Source organism: Malus sylvestris, chromosome 13, assembly GCF_916048215.2.
Source record: "Malus sylvestris chromosome 13, drMalSylv7.2, whole genome shotgun sequence".
NCBI classification, from domain to species: domain Eukaryota; kingdom Viridiplantae; phylum Streptophyta; class Magnoliopsida; order Rosales; family Rosaceae; genus Malus; species Malus sylvestris.
This window is the reverse complement of record NC_062272.1, coordinates 11,255,773-11,278,227: the sequence shown is the minus strand read 5'-3', so window position 1 is coordinate 11,278,227 and position 22,455 is coordinate 11,255,773. Positions and strand designations below refer to the sequence as shown.

At 37.5% G+C, this 22,455-nt stretch overlaps 3 protein-coding genes and 1 pseudogene across 6 annotated transcripts; 3 read left to right on the top strand and 1 right to left on the bottom strand.

Annotated features, from left to right (window-relative positions):
• Positions 1-1,471: 1,471 nt before the first annotated feature.
• LOC126595868 (nuclear/nucleolar GTPase 2-like) lies at positions 1,472-9,355 on the top strand. 4 transcript variants are annotated; one of them, XR_007613736.1, is made up of 7 exons: positions 1,472-1,814; positions 1,992-2,055; positions 3,194-3,252; positions 4,079-4,158; positions 5,229-5,298; positions 7,119-7,244; positions 9,110-9,355. XR_007613736.1 is itself a non-coding variant. In XM_050262256.1 (5 exons), the coding sequence occupies exons 2-5, from the start codon at positions 1,980-1,982 to the stop codon at positions 5,257-5,259; spliced, it is 246 nt and encodes an 81-aa protein (XP_050118213.1). In that variant the 5' UTR covers positions 1,472-1,814; positions 1,974-1,979; the 3' UTR covers positions 5,260-5,573. The 4 variants fall into 4 exon arrangements, 1 of the variants encoding a protein (XP_050118213.1); XR_007613738.1 differs by having other exon boundaries at positions 7,114-7,244; XR_007613737.1 differs by lacking the exon at positions 1,992-2,055.
• Positions 9,356-10,746: 1,391 nt separating this feature from the next.
• LOC126595862 (uncharacterized) lies at positions 10,747-12,846 on the bottom strand. Its single transcript, XM_050262245.1, has 2 exons — positions 12,822-12,846; positions 10,747-11,907 (listed from the first exon to the last, which is right to left on the bottom strand). Exon 2 carries the CDS (start codon positions 11,506-11,508, stop codon positions 10,834-10,836), a length of 675 nt encoding a protein of 224 aa, XP_050118202.1. The 5' UTR covers positions 11,509-11,907; positions 12,822-12,846; the 3' UTR covers positions 10,747-10,833.
• A 4,018-nt stretch (positions 12,847-16,864) lies between these two features.
• Positions 16,865-18,511, top strand: LOC126595857 (GDSL esterase/lipase At4g16230-like). Its single transcript, XM_050262221.1, has 4 exons — positions 16,865-16,981; positions 17,094-17,224; positions 17,402-17,626; positions 17,902-18,511. The coding sequence occupies exons 1-4, from the start codon at positions 16,903-16,905 to the stop codon at positions 18,184-18,186; spliced, it is 720 nt and encodes a 239-aa protein (XP_050118178.1). The 5' UTR covers positions 16,865-16,902; the 3' UTR covers positions 18,187-18,511.
• Positions 18,380-19,683, top strand: LOC126595241 (GDSL esterase/lipase At4g16230-like; annotated as a pseudogene).
• The last annotated feature ends 2,772 nt before the right edge of the window (positions 19,684-22,455 follow it).

Genomic DNA, 22,455 nt, shown 5'->3' with positions numbered 1-22,455 from the left:
ATGTACATTAATTTCTGGTGCTCCATTGCATATAGGTAGTTGTTACCTGTTAAATATATCAATTTTTGCATAACAAGAACCAGCATTTGACAAGTATAAGCAGCTGGACCAACACAGAGAGAAAACACTTGAATTTACAGCAAAATGAACGGTCTTAGATATTTTAAAATTGTTTACTTACCTATTAGACTTTCCTTTTAGTCTTTGCAAATAAGGGGAGTACACAGTGTTGAAACTTCTGATATTTCTGTTTTTCAGAATTTTATTTTCCTTTGCTTATTAGTAAACAAAATTAAGACTCCTTTTTAAGTTTATTGCTTTAAAATTAGGGTGTGTAGGCTGTTTAGCTCACTGTTTAGTTCACTGTTAAGCTGATATTTCTGTCTTTATAAGCAAAGGGGTTGCACTGTTTTCATTTTTTGTGTTTCTTCATACTTTCCTACTATTTGCTTCTCAACAAATCATCTTCAGGTTCATTTTCCACTTCACATCTTTCGAATATCCATATGTTGCTAGGTTGTTTTTTCATTTCTTGCTTTCTTATATATTCCAGAAATTAACTTTTGATTTCAATCTTGATATGCATGTAGATCCAAGAAACACAACATGTTTTTTGGCATAATTAGATTGTCATTCTAGAATAGGAAGCGTTTCTCATTCAAACCAGGTGTATAAGATTGAATATTGAATTTGATCATGTAATTTGTGGTGCTTCATTGCACATCGCCAGTAAGCTTCATTAAAGGTCTCATGCATATTTTTACATTGTTTAGTTAACTATTTGAGTTTGCTCTTGCTCTTTGTGAATTAAGGGACTACACTGTCTGTTTAGTTTACTGTTGAGTTCACTGTTAAGGTCAGATTTCTGTCTTTATAAACAAGGGGGTTGCACTGTGCTAATTCTGTGTTTCTTCGTACTTTCCCCACTAATTGCTTGAAACTTTCTAACAACCAGTTTGGACAGCAGGTATAGATGTCTATTTTTTGTTTTTAGGAATGGTATTTTTTCATTTAACTCAACTTACTATGCATCACAAACTATTACATCACCACAACAGATCTCTTTGTTCCATCCTTTCTCAATGTTCTGCTACAAAGTTTTTTGACTTGGTCAATTTAGAAAGTTGGAGGGTTGTACACCTCATTTGGTTTGTGCTAATTTTAGTTCTCATCTGTTTTTCCCATTCCCACAATCTTATTTTGAATTTATACTTATTTGATTTGTGGCTTTTGTGTGATATGTTGTGTATTCTTAGTGTGTACGATTTGTCTTAATGAATAATTACATCGTTTGTATGTACATTTAAGAATTTGGATTAATTATATGATTATTTGAATTATCCTTAATTGATTGGGCTTTGGGGGGTGGGAGGGGGGAAGAAGCAGAGAGAAGCAGGACAGAAGGGGGCGGAAGACAGAGGAAAACAAGGGGGAGACAAACAGGCTGCGTTATTTATTTGTGATAAAAAAAGACTATGATTAACCCACAAGGTTAAATAATTAGTCTTATCAAGCAAATAGTAAGGGATGGCCAAAATACCCAGTGGGCTTTGTATCCATGGATTTTCATTCCATTAGGACTATAACTAAACAAAAGATGTGTTCTTTTAGTGGATGGGGTAAAATTAACTGTGTGGATGAGACCCTTTTTTATGGATTAATGTTTAGCAAAAATGATTAAATTTTGTATTACTGAGATGTTTAGTTTTGGGTATTTCTGAATTTTGTATCAGCATTATTCTTCTGTGTCGTTAGTCTCAAGCAGGCAAATTGGGATCGGTTTCGAACAGCTCTGCGTGTTTACTTTTTTCAAGGTACGGTGTTCATCGATCTCAACTTTTTATTTGATTGTCCATTTTTTATAGTTTGGATTTCTAAAAACTGTCGATTGAATTGGGTGCTGGTATTCATTTTTATCCCTTAAAATTTTAGTTTTTTTTTTTAGTCTTTTTTTTTTTTTCTCTTTCACAAAGGAACGTATGTACTGGCAGAAGCCAAAGATTCTCAGAAATATCTCAAATTTGTGGAGGGAGCGAACAAGTTTGGCATCTTCAGGTGGGTTTTGCTCTTATGTGTCTATCAGTGGGATTTGGGTTGCCATAAATTGAAGGAAAAATTGAGCAAAAATAGTGGGTTTGAGGTGGGTTTTTGTTCAAATGAGGAATTCCATGTGGGGTTTTTATATGGGTTTTTAATTATGCAGAAAACGGAGAAGTGGGTTTATTCTTTAATTTTGGTTTAAGCATGTAAACTAAGTTGGAGGATGTTCACATTGCTTTTTGTTTTCGGTTTTGTAGCTGCCTTTATCATCAGTTGGTCATATTTGGGAGATTTGGTCATCTGGTTGTTTGGATTTAATTGGGATTTAGGTTATCTTTGCCGCTTTTTGTGGTCTGGGTCTGGATTATGGTCAAGTTATTGCTATTTGTTCTGGGTATTTGCTGAAATTTTTGTTTAATTAGTGTGAGTTTTGTAATTGGTATGTGTTTGTTCATATAACCTTCTGTTCTTCGAATGTGATTTAGCTGTGGCCCTGTAATTTGATTCTTAATTCATTATGATTCAGCACTATGTTGATGTTGAAGATGAATTTTGGTTTGCAGATGACCCTGAAGTACCTAATGTCCAACACCATCGTAACTTTTTGAAAAAACATGTTGTTTTTGTTGACGTAATAATTTTTTCTGTGATTTGAATTGGAACAAAATCAGTGAACACAACAGATTGATTTACAATCTGTGATTTTCTGAAAAAATTCCATTTTTAAATTGAGCTCTGTTTTAAATTTTTTTGTATTTGTGCGTGTGTGTGTGTATGTGTGTGTAATTCAATGGTATGACAAGCAAGAAAAAGAATCTTCACCATGTTTGCAGTGATGTTATTGTAACATTAATCCTAAATGTATTATGTTGTGAACCAATAAAGGGAATGTAATGTGCAAGTGCGTTGGATTATTCAAGGGGTATCCATCTATTTCTCTTTGACTTTTGCTTCGTTTTTACCCCTTTTCCAATTTTAGGTAGCATTTAGTTCTTCATAATTGGCTTCAAAACAAAATTTTTAAAGCTACTAACCCGCATTTGGTTCTGTTTGATTGATTGTCTATTTAGGGTTTTTTCTGTTTTGCTTAATGGGGTCGGATTCATATGGGTTTATATTTGATTTAGTTGCTTACAATTTGAATCTGTTTCAGCTTCCTACAGCCAAATTGGAATCAATTTGAAAGAGCTGCATCTATTCGCGGTCTTCAAGGTATAACATTGATCACTCTCAACTTTTAATTTCCTTTTCAACATTTTTTCCTTTTAAATTTTAAAAAAAACCTTTATTCATTATATACTAATATGGTCACTTATAGCATAAAAAAACTTCATCTTTTTTGTCAATATTTAAGTTTTTCCTATTTTTCTTCATGAACTAGCTTAAGCCATAACTCTGTAACCATCCACGTATAAAACTTATCCATTTTTATCATTGTGGTCTCAATACAAATTTACTCTTATTTTTTGAGGTGGGATTGGTCTTAAAACAGAGGAACCAGAATTTAATTCATCCCATTGTTCTGTACACAAAAATTCCATCAACCCAAAAACCTCAGTTGTAAAACAAACGTATTCACCTGTTTTTTTTTTTTTTCTGCCTCTCCTTACTTTTTACCTATTTTTTCATTTTGTTTTTTCCACAGCATTCTCTCATTCATGATTAGGTTTAGCACACAGTTTTTAAACCTCTTAAACCCTGTTCGTTTTAAGTGCTTTGCTTCATTATTTAACATTCATTTGGATTTGTGATTGATATCAACTTCGTCAGGTTTTCATTACTTGCAAAGCATCTTTAGAGTAATGCCTTTAAATTGTGTCAAATTTTCAATGAAAAATCTTGAAAACCTTATTCAGTATTTGGTGATTAGATAAAACATCAACATAATTTCCCTCGCTTTGACCAATTTTCTGTGATTAAAGTCTGGAAAAAAACAGTAAAAAAGATTCAACTTTTTTATGGGATTGACAAATTTCGGTTTAGTTTTGGTTAAAAAGACTTATGTGTTACTTATTAAATTGAGATAACAAATTTGCAGGATGCAACAGAGCAGATAGGACAAGTTTTCAAACGAGTTAAGAAGATCCAGCTGAAAAGAGCGTACAAGATAGAGAACTGGTATGCTGCTTTGTCTTTGTGTTGAATTTTGATGTTTAGGTTCTGCTGCTCAGTAGACTTTATAGTGTTCTAAATCTGTTTTATAAATGTGCTAAACGATTGGACATCTAATTGAATATTAGCCATGTAGTTTGAATTCGATATGTGATTGAATATTAGGTATTTAGTTTGAATTGATTTGGATATGTGGTTTATTGAATTGGAATTTGGATATGTGGTTTATTCAATTGAAATTTGGATATGTGCTAATTTGAATTGGATATGTTGAATTACAGATGTGCTACTTTGAATTGGATAGGTTGAATTGGAGTGTGCTATATTGGTACATGATAAACTAATGGTTACAGAACACACATTTTTTCCTTCTTTAAAGTTGTCATAGATTTATTTACGTGGTTTAGTTCATCGGCAGTCTATTGTTTTGCCTGGAAGACAGGTCCGGTCTTGCTGTATCCTCCGACTCACTCCACTCTATCTCTGTCTTTGTAATTCTGGGTTCTGTTCTGCCATTTTTTCTTCTCAAAGAAACCTAATTGCAGGTTCCTTTTCCATTTCCAAGCTTTTGTTATGCTTTGTGCTGCTGTATTTTCTATTTTTAATGAGGCTTGATTGAAATATGCATCAGGCTGAGGGAAAAAGGGGAAAGCGAGCATGCAAGACAAATTTAGGATTAGAGATGGGAAAACTAATCAAAAGATTATGACAGAGGAATGGGTTGGGTTAATTTGCATTTTTTTTTTTTTTTGATTGACTTGCGATTTTTTATTTTTTTTCTGTGATTGCCAACTCAGCTTGAAAAAGAGCAATAACCAAATTATTCAAAGAAAGGTTCTCTAGATAATTAGGTTCATGCATGTAGCTGATTTCCTTCTCCATGCATATGGAAAGGGCCTGCTCATACTCTCTGTCAGTCAGGGATAATGTTTGGTTCAGGAATCCTTATAAAAACCTAATTTTAATAAGTGTGAAAACTGTCTTAACTATACAATTCATGCATTATAGTCTTCGTTTATTGAATCCGTTTGTTAACGGTTTGACTTCTTACCGTGATTCTCACTTATTTTTTGCAGTTTGGATTACACTCTCATCACATCATTATAATCTACTCTTGCTGCTGCGTGCATTTGAATCAACACTTTGGTATGTCACCAACTTAAATGCATTGTTTTCCCATCTCACCACTTTCTATTTTTATTTACCTGTTGAAATGACTGTCTACACTGCATGACACATATTGTATGTCTGAACTAAATGTTTCTTTTGTTAAGGAAACTGAACTTTTTTGGAAACCATCTCTTTCTAATCAAAGACATTCAGTTTCTTCCCACTCATTGTACAATGTGTTTATATGCCAACTCAATTGAATGTATATAAAAGCAAAACTGCTTATCTTATCAACCTCATTCATTTATGTATTCCTTTGTTTGTTCATAACTGTATTGAATTTATTTAACTTAAATGTGTTTTATTCATCCAATTATGCCTTAAACAGCTGGTTCCCGTGGCAACGCACGGACCTAATTTCTAGTAACCCTCTAAACAAAAGCTTTATTAGTCACAACAACACTTGTGACTAAAAAACAAACAGTAACAACTAATGACTATGATTGAAGATTACTTGTTGTAACAACTTCATATTAAAACTAATATCTTCCATTATATCATTTGCACCTGTTTTTCATGACTAATATATTTAGAAATATCATTAATATAAAACAGAAATAGCATCAACCTAATCAAATCAATTGATAATTGGTTTCTCATCATTTGATAATTGGTTTTACAAGAGAAAGCCATCTAAAATCCATCAAGCTAAGTTGAAATCAATAGGAACGTTTGCTGCTAATCAGGAACGTCTGCAGCAAAGCCAAAACAAGATAGAGAGAAAGCAAATAATTAATCAGGAACGTAAGTTGCTATATGCGAGGATGTGAAGGAAAAAGAGTTTCACATTGGTGAAAGGAGAAATCTTATAAGGGCTTATAAGAGGTTGGTGGAACCTCAATAATTAACACCAATATGGCCAATTGATTTTATGGTGGAACCTCAACTTTCTTCATGGTATCAAATAGATAGCCTATGTGTGAAGCTCAACAGCCACACGTGCTCCACCCAATTTGTGTTGTCCACTTGTTTGGCTTGAAAATTCGCCACATATGAATAAGAATGATAAACATTATGCGAAAATTCTTAACATCCATTATATTTCACACTTACTACCATATTGGTTTTGGTCGTTTTACACATTCATAGCACTTTTACATAAAAGTTATCAAACACTTGAACATTGTGTTTTTTGCTAAAAGCACTTCTATAACAAGAGATTACCAAATACTCAACTGTTTTTTTACAGTTATTTATTCTCACAGCATTAGCAGAAGCAGTTTTTTTTTTTAAACACAACAATACCAAACTAGCTCTAACAAGGTTCATTGGGGCACTGCCCAGCCTAGAGAATTTACTATGCTTAAATTTTGTTAATGTTTGGTACACTGATTGGCACAAGTTTCCTAAACAATTAACAAATTTGTATTTAACCAGCCCTCTTAACCAAAAAAAAAAAAAAAAACGAAAATCTTATATTATATGCAGATTATTTCATCATGAGGAGTTTATTCCAAAATTTGGTAGGCTACTTGTTTTTGGTTAGCTGCTCATCAGCCAAAGATGTTCCAGCTTTTTTAACTTTCGGTGATTCCATTGCTGAGGTGGGAAATAACAACTAACTTCAAACCTTAGGAAAGGCGAATTTTTTTCCCCTTTGGAATTGATTTTGGAAAGCCAACAGGACGATTTACAAATGGGAGAACAATTTTCGACATTCTTCGTACGTTTGTTTTGATGATATCCATCAACTATTTATGACAAATTAGAATTTTCTGTGCTGTTTGCGACAATTTTAGAGATATATGGACGTACGCTTAATTTACTATTTTCTAACTTTGTTTTTGACAGAACAGGTATTGGGTTTAAAAAATTTCACCCCTCCTTACTTGGCACCAACTACAGTTGGAGACATGCTTCTACAGGGTGTCAATTATGCTTCTGCTGCTTCGGGAATTTTCAATATCACTGGATTTTAGGGGGTGAGTTTTGTGCTGAGGCTATTTCTTATTTTTCTGTTTTCTTTTTTCTTTTTTGGGTAAAAAATTACAGAATCAAACACAGTCTAGCATTTCTATCGTGGAAAGAGACTATGATGTAAATTTATTAAAAAAAATAAAAAATAAAAATGTCAAGAGGACATGAATTCTAACCCTGACCTTAAAAGGTCATAAACAAACTCAAAACCACTTGTAACGAAACGAAACCTATAACGAAGAAAGTTGAGAAAGGTTATGAGAGTAAGAAACACAAGCAATTTTTTATTTTTCTACTTTTATTAAATTTCTTGATTTATGAATCTTTATTAAATTATGTAAATATAAAGATCTAATCACTTTCTTGGGAAACAGTTAAAGGAAAATTTATTAGCCATCTTATATGATACTTACATCATAGGTTGATAAAATACATTTAACTTGTGATGGAAGAATATACAAATATAAATAAAATTTATTTACCTATCATCCAAAAGATTAGTTCAAAGAAAATTTATCTTCATACATTTACAGATCCATACTAGTATATATACTACATACAACATAGATTAGTTAATGCAATTAGCATGTCATGGATGTAGGAGAAAAAAAAATTGAGAATACAGAGATTGCAAGTAGGAAGAAGGCAAAACAAACCATAGCTAGTGGTCCAAGGAAAATACGATAGAATTTCCAGTCAGGTATGCTCTCAAGTTTTGAGTTCGAGACATAAAAGCTGGGAAAAACATAAGTGATCATTCCCTACTTGAAAGGTTTAAGAGGACGTGTGTCATTTGATTGTAGCCAAGAGTGAGCTGAAATGCCTTCAACCTTTTGAGGACCACTAGGAATTAGTACTATCTGAATCATTCGGAGTGTGATAGACCTCAGACTTTGCAACAACAACAAAAAGAAGAAGAAAAATATTTAATTATTATATTTAATAATAAAGTTAAGTAAAAGATATACAAATATAATCAATATAAGATGATGTGGATAATCAACGAGTAGACCTAACCCAACATAGTGAACTAAACCCACTAGTGATTTACAATATTGGACTAATATCAAGTTTACTCTTCTACTAAACCTATTAGAGTTTTTAGATTAATTAACCCCAAACTCAACGATTATTTATACGCACGATTGCTCCGCATTATATTAAATTTGTTAATTTAGATTTTTTTTTTACACCTAATATATGTTTGAAGGGTGATCGAATCACCTTCTACAAGAACTACGGTAGCTATCAAGTCAAGGATTGGAATTCCTGCTGCTCAGAAATTGTTGAGAAAAGCAATGCGGTTATGATTGGTAATAACGATGTATAGATTATGGAGACAGCGGCCTTTGCTCTGTCACAAGATGCGTAATTGGATCAGTTGATTTCAACTCTCAGATTAGAACTTGAGCTAAAATTTCCTCAAGAGTTCTGACCGACAATTGTCTATACCTGTAACTGACAATGTACATCATGTCGTCAAATTTCAGAGACACTCCAACAAGTCCAGCATTACTAATCAATATCGATATATTATTATTCTCAGCTTACTTAAATGTGCAATCCAAAAAGTGTAGTAGTTTATATGAACGGCCTCAATGAAATTAGTGGTAAAATCATTATGTATAAGCGGGATTCAATTTCGTTACGTTTGCTATGTGGAAATTTAATTACATACTTCAACACATCGAACTCTATTATAGACGTGAGGTTTCATCTCTATTAGAGACTCTATTAGAGAGGATAAAGCATGGTTCGCTGAGATGAACAAGACACTCTTACATGTTAAAAATATTTGTGGGACTAATCACGTTAAGTGATCTTTTTAATTTAATCATTTGTACTCATTTAGCCATTGATTTGTTTGCAGACACTCTACAACTTGGATGCTAGGAACATTATTTTCAGCAACGCCGGACTTCTTGGATGTATCCCATTTGAGAAAAAGTTTGTTAGAATATGAGCATGAGTATGAATTTGTGGATTAAGTTATTTGATTCAAGTTTGCATAGGAAGTCTTATTGAGAATAGATTTGTAATCCATGTTATGCTGAAGCACTATGTTGGTTGTCTATAAGGATTCTAATAGGGGAATCCTTATGGGATTTGGCGAGAATTATGTTGTGTATATATAGTCTGCTCTCAGAGTTGATACGCTCAATCATTGAACTAAGACCTATTATTAGTTAGAGCAAACTGATTACTGTAGAGAGGAATTCTAACACTCCCCCGCACTTGAGACCCCATTTTATGGGTCACACATGGAGTTCCACACATCGACAACCACGTGGAGCCAAGCCGGGGCTCACCAGTTTATCCCATTTGAGAAAAAGTTTGTTAGAATATGAGCATGAGTATGAATTTGTGGATTAAGTTATTTGATTCAAGTTTGCATAGGAAGTCTTATTGAGAATAGATTTGTAATCCATGTTATGCTGAAGCACTATGTTGGTTGTCTATAAGGATTCTAATAGGGGAATCCTTATGGGATTTGGCGAGGATTATGTTGTGTATATATAGTGCTGGGCCAATGCACGTGGCATCTCTTGGCCTACGTGGAGCCAAGTCGGGGCTCACCCATTTGCGCGGGGCTTAAGGGGACCCACTCATTCACGTGGATGTACAGACCCGTCCCCTGGCTCTGATACCATCTTAAATTTCAGGTAGACGGGCCATGGGCCCGCTCCAACAACACCGATACTGTCCCCACTTGGCCACCTACTCAATCCGTCAGGTGTGGGGTTTTAATACAAAAGGCCTCAATGTTAGTTAGAGTGGAGTAATTCTATATAAATGGCTTGTTCTCAAACCTTCTCGCCGATGTGGGACAAAGGAATTTTAACAAAGTTTACTCTAGTTGCAGAGGGAAGTACTTGTGCTGGACTACCAAATCAGTTGGCCGAGAAATATAACAAGAAGTTGAAGATCCTACTAGAGGAGCTTAACAGAGAGCTCGAAGGGGCAAACTTTATTTATGCAGATACTTACTGAATGTTGGAAGATATCACCCAAAATAATGTGTCATATGGTTTGTATAAATATCCTGTGCTTTTGTTTTTTTTTTTTTCACCTTTCATTCAAAATTGCAGCATCGTTGGTTAATTAATTTATAATGTAATAAACAATACTAATAACTGGTCTGCTGTGTTTAATAGGGTTTGAGAATGCAATTTCTGGATGCTACTCTTTGGGGGGGGGCCTTGGAGGGGGATTAATCGCATGCCAGGGATCGTTTAAAGTGTGTCCGGACAGATCAAAGTATGTATACTGGGATCCATTGCACTTAACAGAGGCTGCTAACTTCATTGTTGCAAAACATGTAATGGATGGTGACTTAACTTATATGTCAATAATGAATTTATGACAACTTGTGCAAAGTTGAATATGATGTGTGTGAGTGAGTTGGTTTGCTCCACTCAGAAAGCTTCAACATACAAGCTTCAACAAAAGAAAATTCAAAGAACTTAGCGAAGAAGGCTTTGGTGTATTTAACACAATACGTTGAAATGAAGGAAAACTTATTTATTGATATCCCCGATAAGCTACAAATATGTACATATACATGAGTCAAAATAAACAAACAAGATGGAGCCTTCACAAAGGTTGCTTAGGAGAAGTCTCAGCAGTCGGTAGAGCCCCAGAAAGAGAAGGCATCGAAGGGGGATCATTCGGAGCCTCAGTACTGGACAGAACCCTAGAAGGAGGAGGCATAAGAGGTTGATCATTTGGAGCTTCATTACGCGGTACAGCCCCAGAAGACGAAGGCAATAAATGCCTTTGGAACAAACCCACAAATCTCTGATGATCAAGTAAAACCTGACCATCAGTTTCCTTCATCTGGTCAAGCTTCCTCTTCATGTTTGTAGCATAGTCATGTGCGAGCCGGTGCAACTGTTTATTCTCATGCTTGAGCCCTCTAATCTCCTGTTTGAGACTCATCACTTCGGCCGCCAATGATTCAACTTGGCGGGTTCGAGCAAATAGGCGTTGGGCCATATTAGACACAGAACCTGCACACTGAACACTGAGAGCCAGTGAATCCTTAACAGCTAACTCATCAGACCGTTTGGAAAGTAGTCTGTTATCTTTGGGAGTGAGAAGGTTCCTGGCCACCACCGCAGCGGTCATATCATTCTTCATCACGGAATCCCCAACGGTAAGAGGACCAGTAGGGGAGACGAAGGATGGGCGCCATATGTTGTCTGGAGAAGGCGGGGCTGCCTCTTCAACAAGGTTCAAGTCAAAACGACGGTCGGAGGGGCCAGACATTTTCAAAGGTGTTGAAGAGAGAAGAAGTAGGACAAATCAAGATCTTAGAAGTGCAAGAATGGAGCTTCTACTGGTGGAGATTCAAGTGTGCTTTGGAACTTAATGCCAGCCCCTATAAAAAGCTGCACTCGACGGAGCTTCAGACATCGAAGAGGCGCCTGCTCAGAAATCGAAAAGGCGTTTGCTTTCTCAAAAGCTGGGCTGCTTAGAGACCACGAGGGTGATCTCATAAATCGAAGAGGTGTTTGCTTTCTCAAAAGTTGGGCTGCTCAAAGACCATGAAAGCCGATCTCAGAAATCAAAGAGGCGCTCGCTTTCTCAAAAGCTGGGCTCCTCAGATACCACGAGGGCCGATCTCAGAAATCGAAGAGGCACCTACTTTTCCAGCCTTGTCAGCACCTGTCACACGCACACTTAGCTTTGCGGAAATTATGGGTATTCTGTCGAAGACTTCTGGGGAAGTAGAAAACACATGAATTTTACTTTCCAATCACCCACTTCCCACACGCAACAATAGCTCATGGGTACCACAGATAACTTTGCCAAAGTTCTCTGCCAAAGTTGAGCACGTGAAGCTTGCAGCTTCCACTACATCGTTCTGACCAAGAAGGGTAAAAGAATAGCAAAGAAACAGCACTAACAAAGTTTAGACCCATAAATTTTGAAGGTCTAGCTACCATATTATTACCCACAAGGGTAAAGGAACAGTACCACTGCTGGATAATTGGAAAGTCCCTGTGTGTCAACCTCTGTGCCTCGTGGCAAGGTAGACTAGCAAACATGCCCAACCTTTACTCACATTCGAGAAAACACTCCCAATAAGATTGCTTGCTCCAAAATCGAAGAGGCACCGTCCTCCGAATCTCGAGAGCCAGACTCCTAACATGACTACTTTCTCAAAAATCGAAGAGAGGGTAAAGGAACAGTACCATTGCTGGATAATTGGAAAGTCCCTGTGTGTCAACCTCTGTGCTTCGTGGCAAGGTAGACTAGCAAACATGCTCAACCTTTACTCACATTCGAGAAAACACTTCCAACAAGATTGCTTGCTCCAAAATCGAAGAGGCACCGCCCTCCGAATCTCGAGAGCCAGACTCCCAACATGATTACTTTCTCAAAAATCGAAGAGACACTGCTCCCCGAATCTCGAAAGCCAGACCCCCAGCATGATTGCTTTCTCAAAAATCGAAGAGGCATCGTTCTCCGAATCAATCGAAGAGGCGCTCGCTTTCTCAAAAGCTGGGCTGCTCAGAGATCACGAGGGCCGATCTCAGAAATCGAAGAGGCACCTACTTTTCTAGCCTTGTCAGCACCTGTCACACGCACACTCAGCTTTGCGGAAATTATGGGCATTCTGTCGAAGACTTCTGGGGAAGTCGAAAGCACATGAATCTTACTGTTCAATCACCCACTTCCCACACGCAACAATAGCTCATGGGTACCACAGATAACTTTGCCAAAGTCTCTGCCAAAGTTGAGCACGTGAAGCTTGCAGCTCCCACTACATCGCTCTGATCAAGAAAGGTAAAAGAATAGCAAAGAAACAGCACTAACAAAGTTTAGACACATAAATTTTGAAGGTCTAGCTACCATATTATTACCCACAAGGGTAAAGGAACAGTACCACTGCTGGATAATTGGAAAGTCCCTGTGTGTCAACCTCTGTGCCTTGTGGCAAGGTAGACTAGCAAACATGCCCAACCTTTACTCACATCCGAGAAAACACTCCCAACAAGATTGCTTATTAAAAAAAATCGAAGAGGCACCGCCCTCCGAATCTCGAGAGTCAGACTCTCAACATGATTACTTTCTCAAAAATCGAAGAGACACTGCTCCCCGAATCTCGAGAGCCAGACCCCCAGCATGATTGCCTTCTCAAAAATCGAAGAAGCATCGTTCTCCGAATCTCGAGAGCCAGATACCACATACCACTTTTTCAAAGTGCTCTGACAGAGTTAAAACATGTGAAGCTGGCAGCTCCCACTACCGTGCTATGACCAAGCAGGGTAAAGGAATAGCATTACTACTTGTTAGGGAGACTCCTATATATGTCGACCTTCATCCCCAACGGACAGGCAGACCTGCAAAAATGCTTAACCCTTCCTCATATCTGAGAGGGCACTCCCAACGAAGCCTTTCGAAATATTCAGCTTTCTTTCCTCCCGATAATACCTCTGCAAACAAGCTATACTAGAGCAAGAATATCTCATATCATCAGGGTTAAAAGCAAGAGTATCCCATATCATGCTTTTTCCCTGTCTTTTCCTTTGGCCTTGTTTTTACCTGCAAGACAATGAGAAAGAGAGCAATCAGTCAGCACTTGAAATCAAGCTCCCAACCAGGAACTGACTGCCTGGAACCCCTTACCTGATTACTTACCTGGCATTGCTCTCGAGTACTCATCTTCAACATCTTATGTTTCCAGGGAAGATACCGCATCTGCTTGAGGAACAGATAGGGCAAGTGCGAAGGATACAAGGAAGCATGTGGAGACAAGCGTAACAGCACACGTGCCTATACATCCATTACTCTGTCAAAAGCAAAAGTATCCCATATCAGCAGGGTCGAACGTACTCTAGATTTGATGGACTTGTTTTGACCCTCAAATTCTTCAGTCAGCCTTATACTCTGGAGGAAACCAGAAAACCCTCCAGCTCAGTTCAAGAATAAGCCTGTGGAAAGTTACTTCTTCAAAAGCAAAAGTATCCCATATCATCTCTTCTCATTTTTCTTCTCTTTATCCTTCATGCTGCTGCAAGATGGGGAGAAGGTGAACAATCAGCCGGAGCTCTGATTGCTTACCTTGTCTGTCACCTCTTTCAGCAGATCCCCTAGCTCGGCGACTTGGGGGACTCCTACTACATGGTTTGTATCGCGCTTGACCAAGCCTGAAACTACAAGTAAGCTTCAAGTGAAATTGATACATTACCTTGTGCATCTCCACCAGTTAAAGATACCACCCCTGGATGGAGGAAGAGTACTTCCAGAGAAGCTGCCACATCTACCTATGAGACAGATAAGGCAAGTCAAGATGATACCACACTCCGATACTTAGAAGTTTCGTGATTACGAGATCATTCTCCCACAATATTTCCTAATGTCATTTGTACTCTAATGTCATTTGTACTAAATCATTCACTTGTACTCACTAAGGAGAGCTTAAACCTATGTACTTGTGTAAACCCTTCACAATTAATGAGAACTCTTCTATTCCGTGGACGTAGCCAATCTGGGTGAACCACGTACATCTTGTGTTTGCTTTCCTATCTCTATCCATTTATATACTTATCCACACTAATGACCGGAGCAATCTAGCGAAGATCACAAAAAACGACCGTTTTCGCTACCTAGGATCTATCTTGCAAGAGAACGGAGAATTAGATGGAGATCTCAACTATAGAATACGAGTTGGATGGATGAAGTGTAAGAGTGCATCCGGCGTGTTGTGTGACTGTCGTAGGCCACTGAAGCTCAAGGGAAAATTTTATAGGACGGCAATAAGGCCAGCGATGTTGTATGGCACCGAATGTTGGGCGGTGAAACATCAACACGTACACAAAATGGGTGTAGCGGAGATGAGGATGCTTCGTGGGATGTGTGGGCACACGAGAAAGGATAAGATTGAGAATGAGGATATCCGAGGTAAAGTAGGAGTAGCCGAAATTGAAGGAAAGATGAGAGAAAATCGGTTCCGGTGATTTGGACATGTGCAAAGAAGGCCGACTGACGCTCCGGTTCGAAGATGTGACTACGGGACAGAGGTTCAGGGCCGAAGGGGTAGAGGAAGACCTAGGAAAACTTTGGAAGAGACTCTAAGAAAAGGCTTAGAGTACTTGGATCTAATGGAGGACATGACACAAAACCGAGCGCAATGGCGTTCTAGGATTCATATAGCCGACCCCACTTAGTGGGAAAAGGCTTTGTTGTTGTTGTTGTTGTTGTGGACGAAACCAATTTTCAATTACTCAATTAAGCAGCTCATAAAACCCACATGCAAGCACCCAATTTTGACATTTAGCCATAAAATAAAATGGAAAACGGTTTGAGTTACAGAATACATTTGATAAATTTCTTTTCTTTTAACTTATAAACTAAACTAGGGAAAAATGAAAGGGTTCAAATACGAAGTGCAATGGGTAAAAATAAATGTTTTATTCATTAGGATATTCATCACTACACTACATATGTAGCGTAGTGACAATACATTTCTCTCTATTTATAAGTGGAAAGTTTTAAATTTGACTCCGGTGAATTACGAGTTTGATAACAAATTATTTTGACTAACCAATTGCCTATATCATATAGTTTGAATAAGTATCCTCGCTCCTAACCTCTCGGTTCCGTCAACGGCCAAGAAGGCATCAAGGGGCCTATAAGTCGTGAGGGGCCGTGGTAATGCATGCACATCATTTTACCAAGCTGCTATCGATATCTCACTTTATTTTTTTGTGACAAATATCTCACTTTACCTTCAAAAGTTAAAAGTTCGGGAAAATAATACTTTTCCCTGTTTATTAGCAGGAGAATCACGATGCCCCTAGTGACTTGAGCCATGCCCTCAAAAAAAAATCTTAGATCTACCTTACGAGAGAACTTTTACTATTGGTAGCATCAACGAGGGATCACCGTAAGATGTGCCATTTAGATGATGTGATTGAGCATCCTACTCAAGTTTTTCTATATGACCTCATAAACTATAAATATTTTTGTAATATTAGGAAAGAATAAATCAAACACATGGCTTCGGGTTTAATTAAAGTGAATATTCTTAATCATTTGAGCTACAAATTTATTGCAACGAGAATCTATGTGATTAATAGCATAACATAACTCGAAATTATGAACTCATTTCGAAGTCTCCAGCTTCATTTACTCATGTGACAATATCATTTTATTTTACACTTGAGTTTGCTTATCAGCTAGCTCGGTGAGATTTGTATTCTTCTATTGAAATAATTATAGAACTTTCCCTCGTCATAGATAAAAAATTTGTTTGGAGGCCATTTCTTTTAAAATACTTAGGTTTTGTTTTCACCAAACACTTAAAAGTGAACCAGCTTTATAATGAAAACAAGAAAAACACCCAATACCAATTGCCAAAGAAGATGGCTCATGATGGTCACGCAATTTTGATTACAGAGGCCAGATGTGGCCGACCTAGAAAGTTGGGCACAAATTTAGAAGAAAAGGGGAATTTCATTTGCCAGTTAGGCACAAGTTTCCCCGCAAAAATTTATAAAGTTGTATATATAACCAACAAACCCTCTTACCAAAAAGAAAAAAAAGTTATGTTTTCTGCACATTAGTTCACGATGAGGATTTTATTCCAAATGGTTACCTGCTCATCAGCCAAAAATGTTCCTGCCTTTTTCACTTTTGGCGACTCCTTAGTTGATGTGGGATCCCTATGGAATTGATTTTGGGAATCCAACAGGACGATTTACAAACGGGAGAACAGTTTTCGACATTCTTCGTACGTACATTTTAATGAAATATTCATGCATAAGCATAGCTAACGTGCTTTTTGGAATTCAACTCTGGAAAATTGTTATTTACTGTTAGTGTTCTTATTTTTGTTATGACAGAACAGGAGTTGGGTTTTAAAAATTTTACTCCTCCTTACTTGGCACCAACTACGGTTGGAGACATGCTTCTCCAGGGTGTCAATTATGCTTCCAGTGCGTCCGGAATTTCCAACTCCACTGGTTCAATCTTTGTAGGTTTTCTCTGCTAATCATCTGCTAGGGTTTTCGGATTTGATGAAAGTGCTAGGTAGCTAGTCTTAATTCCAAACTTAATCAGTTTATATATACCCGCAAGATCGCATGATCTCTTTCATACCTATTTATTTCGAACAAGTTCAATTTAAAATCAAAACTGTATGTGCATATAGGGGGATCAAATCAATTTTGAGACGCAAGTCAGTTACCATTGGAGGACTGCTGTAGCTATCATGTCGAGGATTGGTATTCCTGCAGCTCAGAAATTGTTGAGAAGAGCAATTTATGGCATCGCAATTGGCTCTAACGACATAATGTTTAGGGAGACATCTCCCAAGCCTATGTCAGACAAAGCTTTTCTGGATTTATTGATTTCAAGACTCAAATTAGGACTCAGGGTAAAAATCCTAAAAGACTAATCCCTAGTAGTTTTGGATTATTGAATATTGAATGCAACAACAAAAACACATACCAAAAAATAAGGAAATTGGCCAAAATGATAATATTTTCGAAATTTCAATTACTGAAATGGTCAGTTTTAAAAGTATTTCGTCGATCTTTGATTTTGATTAGTCAACAATTAAACTTGATTTCTGATCATTTTTAGTCAATCTCCCACAAAATATTCCCTGGTAATTTTCTAAACATAAACTTGGCCCTTTTTTCCTTGCAGACACTCTACAACTTGAATGCAAGAAAGTTTATCGTCGGTAATGCTGGACCAGGTGGGTGCATCCCATGGGAGAAAGATTTACATTTCCTTCCAGGGGGGACTTGTGCTCGTGTAGTAAATAAGATGGCCCGGATGTACAACAACAAGTTGAAGCGCTTGCTCGTTGAGCTTAACAAGGATCTCAAAGGGGCAAACTTTGTTTATGCAGATATTTACCAGATATTAACAGATCTCACCGAAAATTATGTATCATACGGTGCGTATATTCCTCACATTATATTTTGAGGGCATGAAACTGCAGCATTGTTCATTAATATATCATGAAATTAACAACTAAGTAACAATAGTAAGTACGTACCTTTGTTATGTTTCTTAGGGTTTGAGAATGGAATTTCTGCATGCTGCTCAACGGCCGGGCCCCGAGGAGGACTAATCCTATGTAATCCATTAGCTAAAGTTTGTCCGGACAGATCAAAGTATGTATTTTGGGGATTCTTTGGTCGATGCGGGAAACAACAACTACCTTGTGTCACTCTCCAAGGCCAACTATCTTCCCAATGGAATCAATTTCGGAAAGCCAACTGGAAGATACACAAATGGAAGAACAATTATTGACATAATAGGCAAGTTCTCCATTTTTATTTTTTTTTATATTTTGTTCCTGGTTCTTCCTTCTTTTTAATTGATTTTAGTCTTTACAGGTCAGCAACTTGCCTTCAAAGGTTTCACTCCTCCTTACTTGTCTCCAACAACTGCCGGGCCGAAAATTCTGCAGGGTATAAATTATGCTTCTGGTGGAGGTGGAATCCTTAATCACATAGGGAAGATTTTTGTAAGGTTTCTTGTGCACTCAATGTTTGGAGTTTTTATTTATTTGTACATACAATGCTTTGATTTGACGTAAACCTAGTGCAATTTGATAGGGAGGTCGATTAAACATGGATGAACAGCTAGATTTCTTTGCTAATACTAGGCAAGACATTATCTCCAGCATTGGCCTTCCTGCAGCTCTGGAGCAATTAAGCAAGGCTCTCTTCTCCGTAACAATGGGGTCGAACGATTTCATTAACAACTACTTGACGCCGGTGATCTCAGCTCCTGAGCAAAAATTGATACCTCCGGAAACATTTGTGGGAATTTTGATTTCAATATACAGATTACAACTCACAGTAAATTTACTATCGTTTTCCTTTACTTTTTACATATGAATATTCAGCATTGCAGTTTTATGTAATAGACGCGTTACCCTTGCAGAGACTGTACAATTTGGGAGCAAGGAAGATTCTTGTGACAAATGTAGGACCAATTGGGTGCATACCCTAAGAGAGGGATACAAATCTTGATGCAGGAGACTCCTGTGTCGAAAAACCAAATCAGTTTGCGCAATTGTTCAACCCCGAGTTGAAGAGCTTTCTCACGGAGCTTAACGCCAACCTTGAGGGGTCCAAATTTGTTTATGCAGATGTTTATCGTATTGTAGATGACATTACTCAGAACTACATATCATATGGTGAGAATGTTGAGAATGAGTTCTACATCGAAGGAATGAGGTGTTGAATGGTGGCCAAGTGGCCATTACCTTTTGGCTATTAAACAAATAAAAAAGAAAAAAAAAGGGGAGACATTTTGAAGTTGTTCCTTGCTTTGTGATGATGACAAATGATAATGTTGGAGAAAACTTTTTTTTCTTTGTCCCATGTGGGAAGTCACGGGGTGACTTAAGGAATTATTTAGCAGCAATTGCTGCTTTTGTTGTTATGAGAAGAAAACAGCCGCAGAAGAAGAAAATAGGAGGGAGCAGCATAAAGAATAAGAGAGGTACGCAGCTCCCATATAAGAAAGAAAGGTGATTTTCTTTCTTTGTTAGTTCTCACTCAATTAAAGTTGTATTTGTGTATTAGCTTTGAGTTTCGTATAGAGAAGAAATTATTCATTATATTTCTCTCTATTTGTTTATTTGGTGTGTGAGAGCTATTGGTTGTATTGGGGTTTTGGGTTGTGAGCTTGCCAACACTTTGTAAACTTCCATTTGGTTGATAGTGGATTATTGGGTGAGCTCCTACTGCTTCAAGGACGTACTCCAGTTACACTGACTGTTGAGGAACCTCGTTAAAATCTTGGTGTCTTTAATATTTTGTTCTTGCATTTCATTTGATATATTTCATGTGGGTTAGCTTGAGTTGGTTCCAAAAAGGTTTGGTGCTGTCATAGCACAACAATTGGTATCAGAGCACTGGTTGCTCTTGGGTACTGTCTAGTTGCCAAAGATGTCAAACAAGCAAGATGAAAATCCTTTTGGAAGCAGCTCCGGGTTTGCAAGAACTACGGTGCAAAATGCAAAGTTCGAAGTGGAAAAGTTTGATGGCACAAACAACTTCAGGATGTGGCAATGTAAGGTCAAAGATGTGTTGGCTCAACAAGATCTACTTGCCGCTTTGGGAGAGAAGCCAGAAGCTATGTCGAAGCCGGAATGGGAGAAATTAAATTTGTGGGCTTGCTCTTCAATTCGGTTGTGCCTTGCAAAAACTCAGAAGTATTTTGTGATGCGGGAGACGGTAGCAAGTGTGTTGTGGCAAAAATTGGAAGACAAGTATATGACGAAGAGTGCAGAGAACCGGCTACACTTGAAGAAAAAGCTCTACCGCTTTCAATACAAAGAAGGTACAAAAATGATTAGACACCTTGATGCTTTTAATAAGTTGATTGCCGACTTGTTAAATTTAGATGAGGATATTAAGGATGAAGATAAGGCCTTAATATTGTTGAATTCCTTACCGGACTCTTATGAGCATTTTGTTACCACTATTATGCATGGTAAAGAAACTGTGAAATTTGAAGATGTGTCAAATGCCTTGATGAATTATGAAATGAGGCATAGAGATAAAAATCATGATAGTACCTCTGAAGCTTTATTTGTTAGAGGTAGATCATTGGAGAGGAAGTCATTTTCTAGTAGGAAAAAATCATACTCTCGACCTAGAGGAAACTCTAAAGGTAGAAAAACCTTAGAAAGGGATGAATGTGCCTTTTGTCATAATAAGGGTCATTGGAAGAAAGATTGTCCTAAGTTGAAGACCAAAGGAAAAGAAAGTTCTGAAGCCAATGTTGCTGAAGTTGAAACAGGTGTTTTTGATTTTGCTTTAACCACTTTCTCATCATTTGATTGTGCTACTAAATGGGTGTTGGATACGGGTTGTACTCATCATATGACTCCTCACAAGGATTGGTTTTCAAGCTTGAAAGAGTTTGATGGCGGTGTTGTGTTAATGGGAGATGACAATCCTTACACAACAAAAGGGATTGGTACAGTTCGTTTGAAGTTGCATGATGGCATGGTTAAAGAGTTGACAGGTGTTCGGTATGTACCGAATTTGAAGAAAAATCTTATTTCTTTAGGTACTTTGGAATCCAAGGGCTTCAGGTTTCATTCAGATGGACAGACATTGAAAGTTACTTATGGTGCACTTGTTGTGATGAAAGCTCCTCGATGTGGTCATTTGTATTTATTGCAGGGAAGCACTGTGACAGGTGAAGCATCTATAGTTTCTGAAAATATGGGCACATTTGATTCATATACTACTAGACTGTGGCATATGAGATTAGGCCATGCCGGTGAGAAAGCTCTACAAGGGCTTGTGAAAAAAGGTCTTCTAAAAGGTGCCACGACTTGTAAACTTGATTTCTGTGAGCATTGTGTCTTGGGGAAGCAAACTAGAATGAAGTTTGGTACTGCTGTACATCAGATGAAGGGCATTCTTGATTATGTGCATTCGGATGTTTGGGGTCCTACAAAGACTCCCTCTTTGAGTGGTAGACATTGGTTCGTGACCTTTGTTGTTGATTATTCAAAAAGGTCTTAGGTCTACACTATGAAGCACAAGAGTGAGGTGTTAAGCATTTTCTTGGGTTGGAAGAAAATGGTTGAGAACCAGACTGGGAGAAAGATTAAGATTTTGAGATCGGATAATGGTGGTGAATACACATCTGATCCTTTCTTTAAAGTTTGCAAAGAGGAAGGAATTGTGAGACATTTCAGTGTTCGGGGAACTCCATAACAAAATGGAGTTGCAGAAAGATTGAATCGAACCTTGCTTGAGAAGGTTAGATGTATGTTGTCTCAGTCGGGTTTAAGCAAGTCATTTTGGGCAGAGGCAGTTAATTATGCATGTTACATCATCAACCGGTTACCCTCAGCTGCTGTTCAGGGTAAGACACCAATGGAGGTATGGACTGGAAAACCTTCTTCTGATTATGACTATATCCGTATTTTTGGTTCACCTGCTTATTTTCATGTGACTGAAAATAAACTTGATCCTAGAGCCAAAAATGCTATCTTTCTTGGTTTTAGTAGTGGTGTCAAAGGTTACAGGTTGTGGTGCCCAGAGATGAAAAAACTTGTAATCAGCAGAGATGTGACATTTGATGAAGAAAGTATGTACAAAGTCTCTGAGAAGAATGTGAAAGATGTCCAACAGGTGGAGCTTGAGAAAGTTACCTCTGGTACTTCAAATCCTATTTCCGCTGATGTCGAAGCCACTACAAGTGAAGAAATTG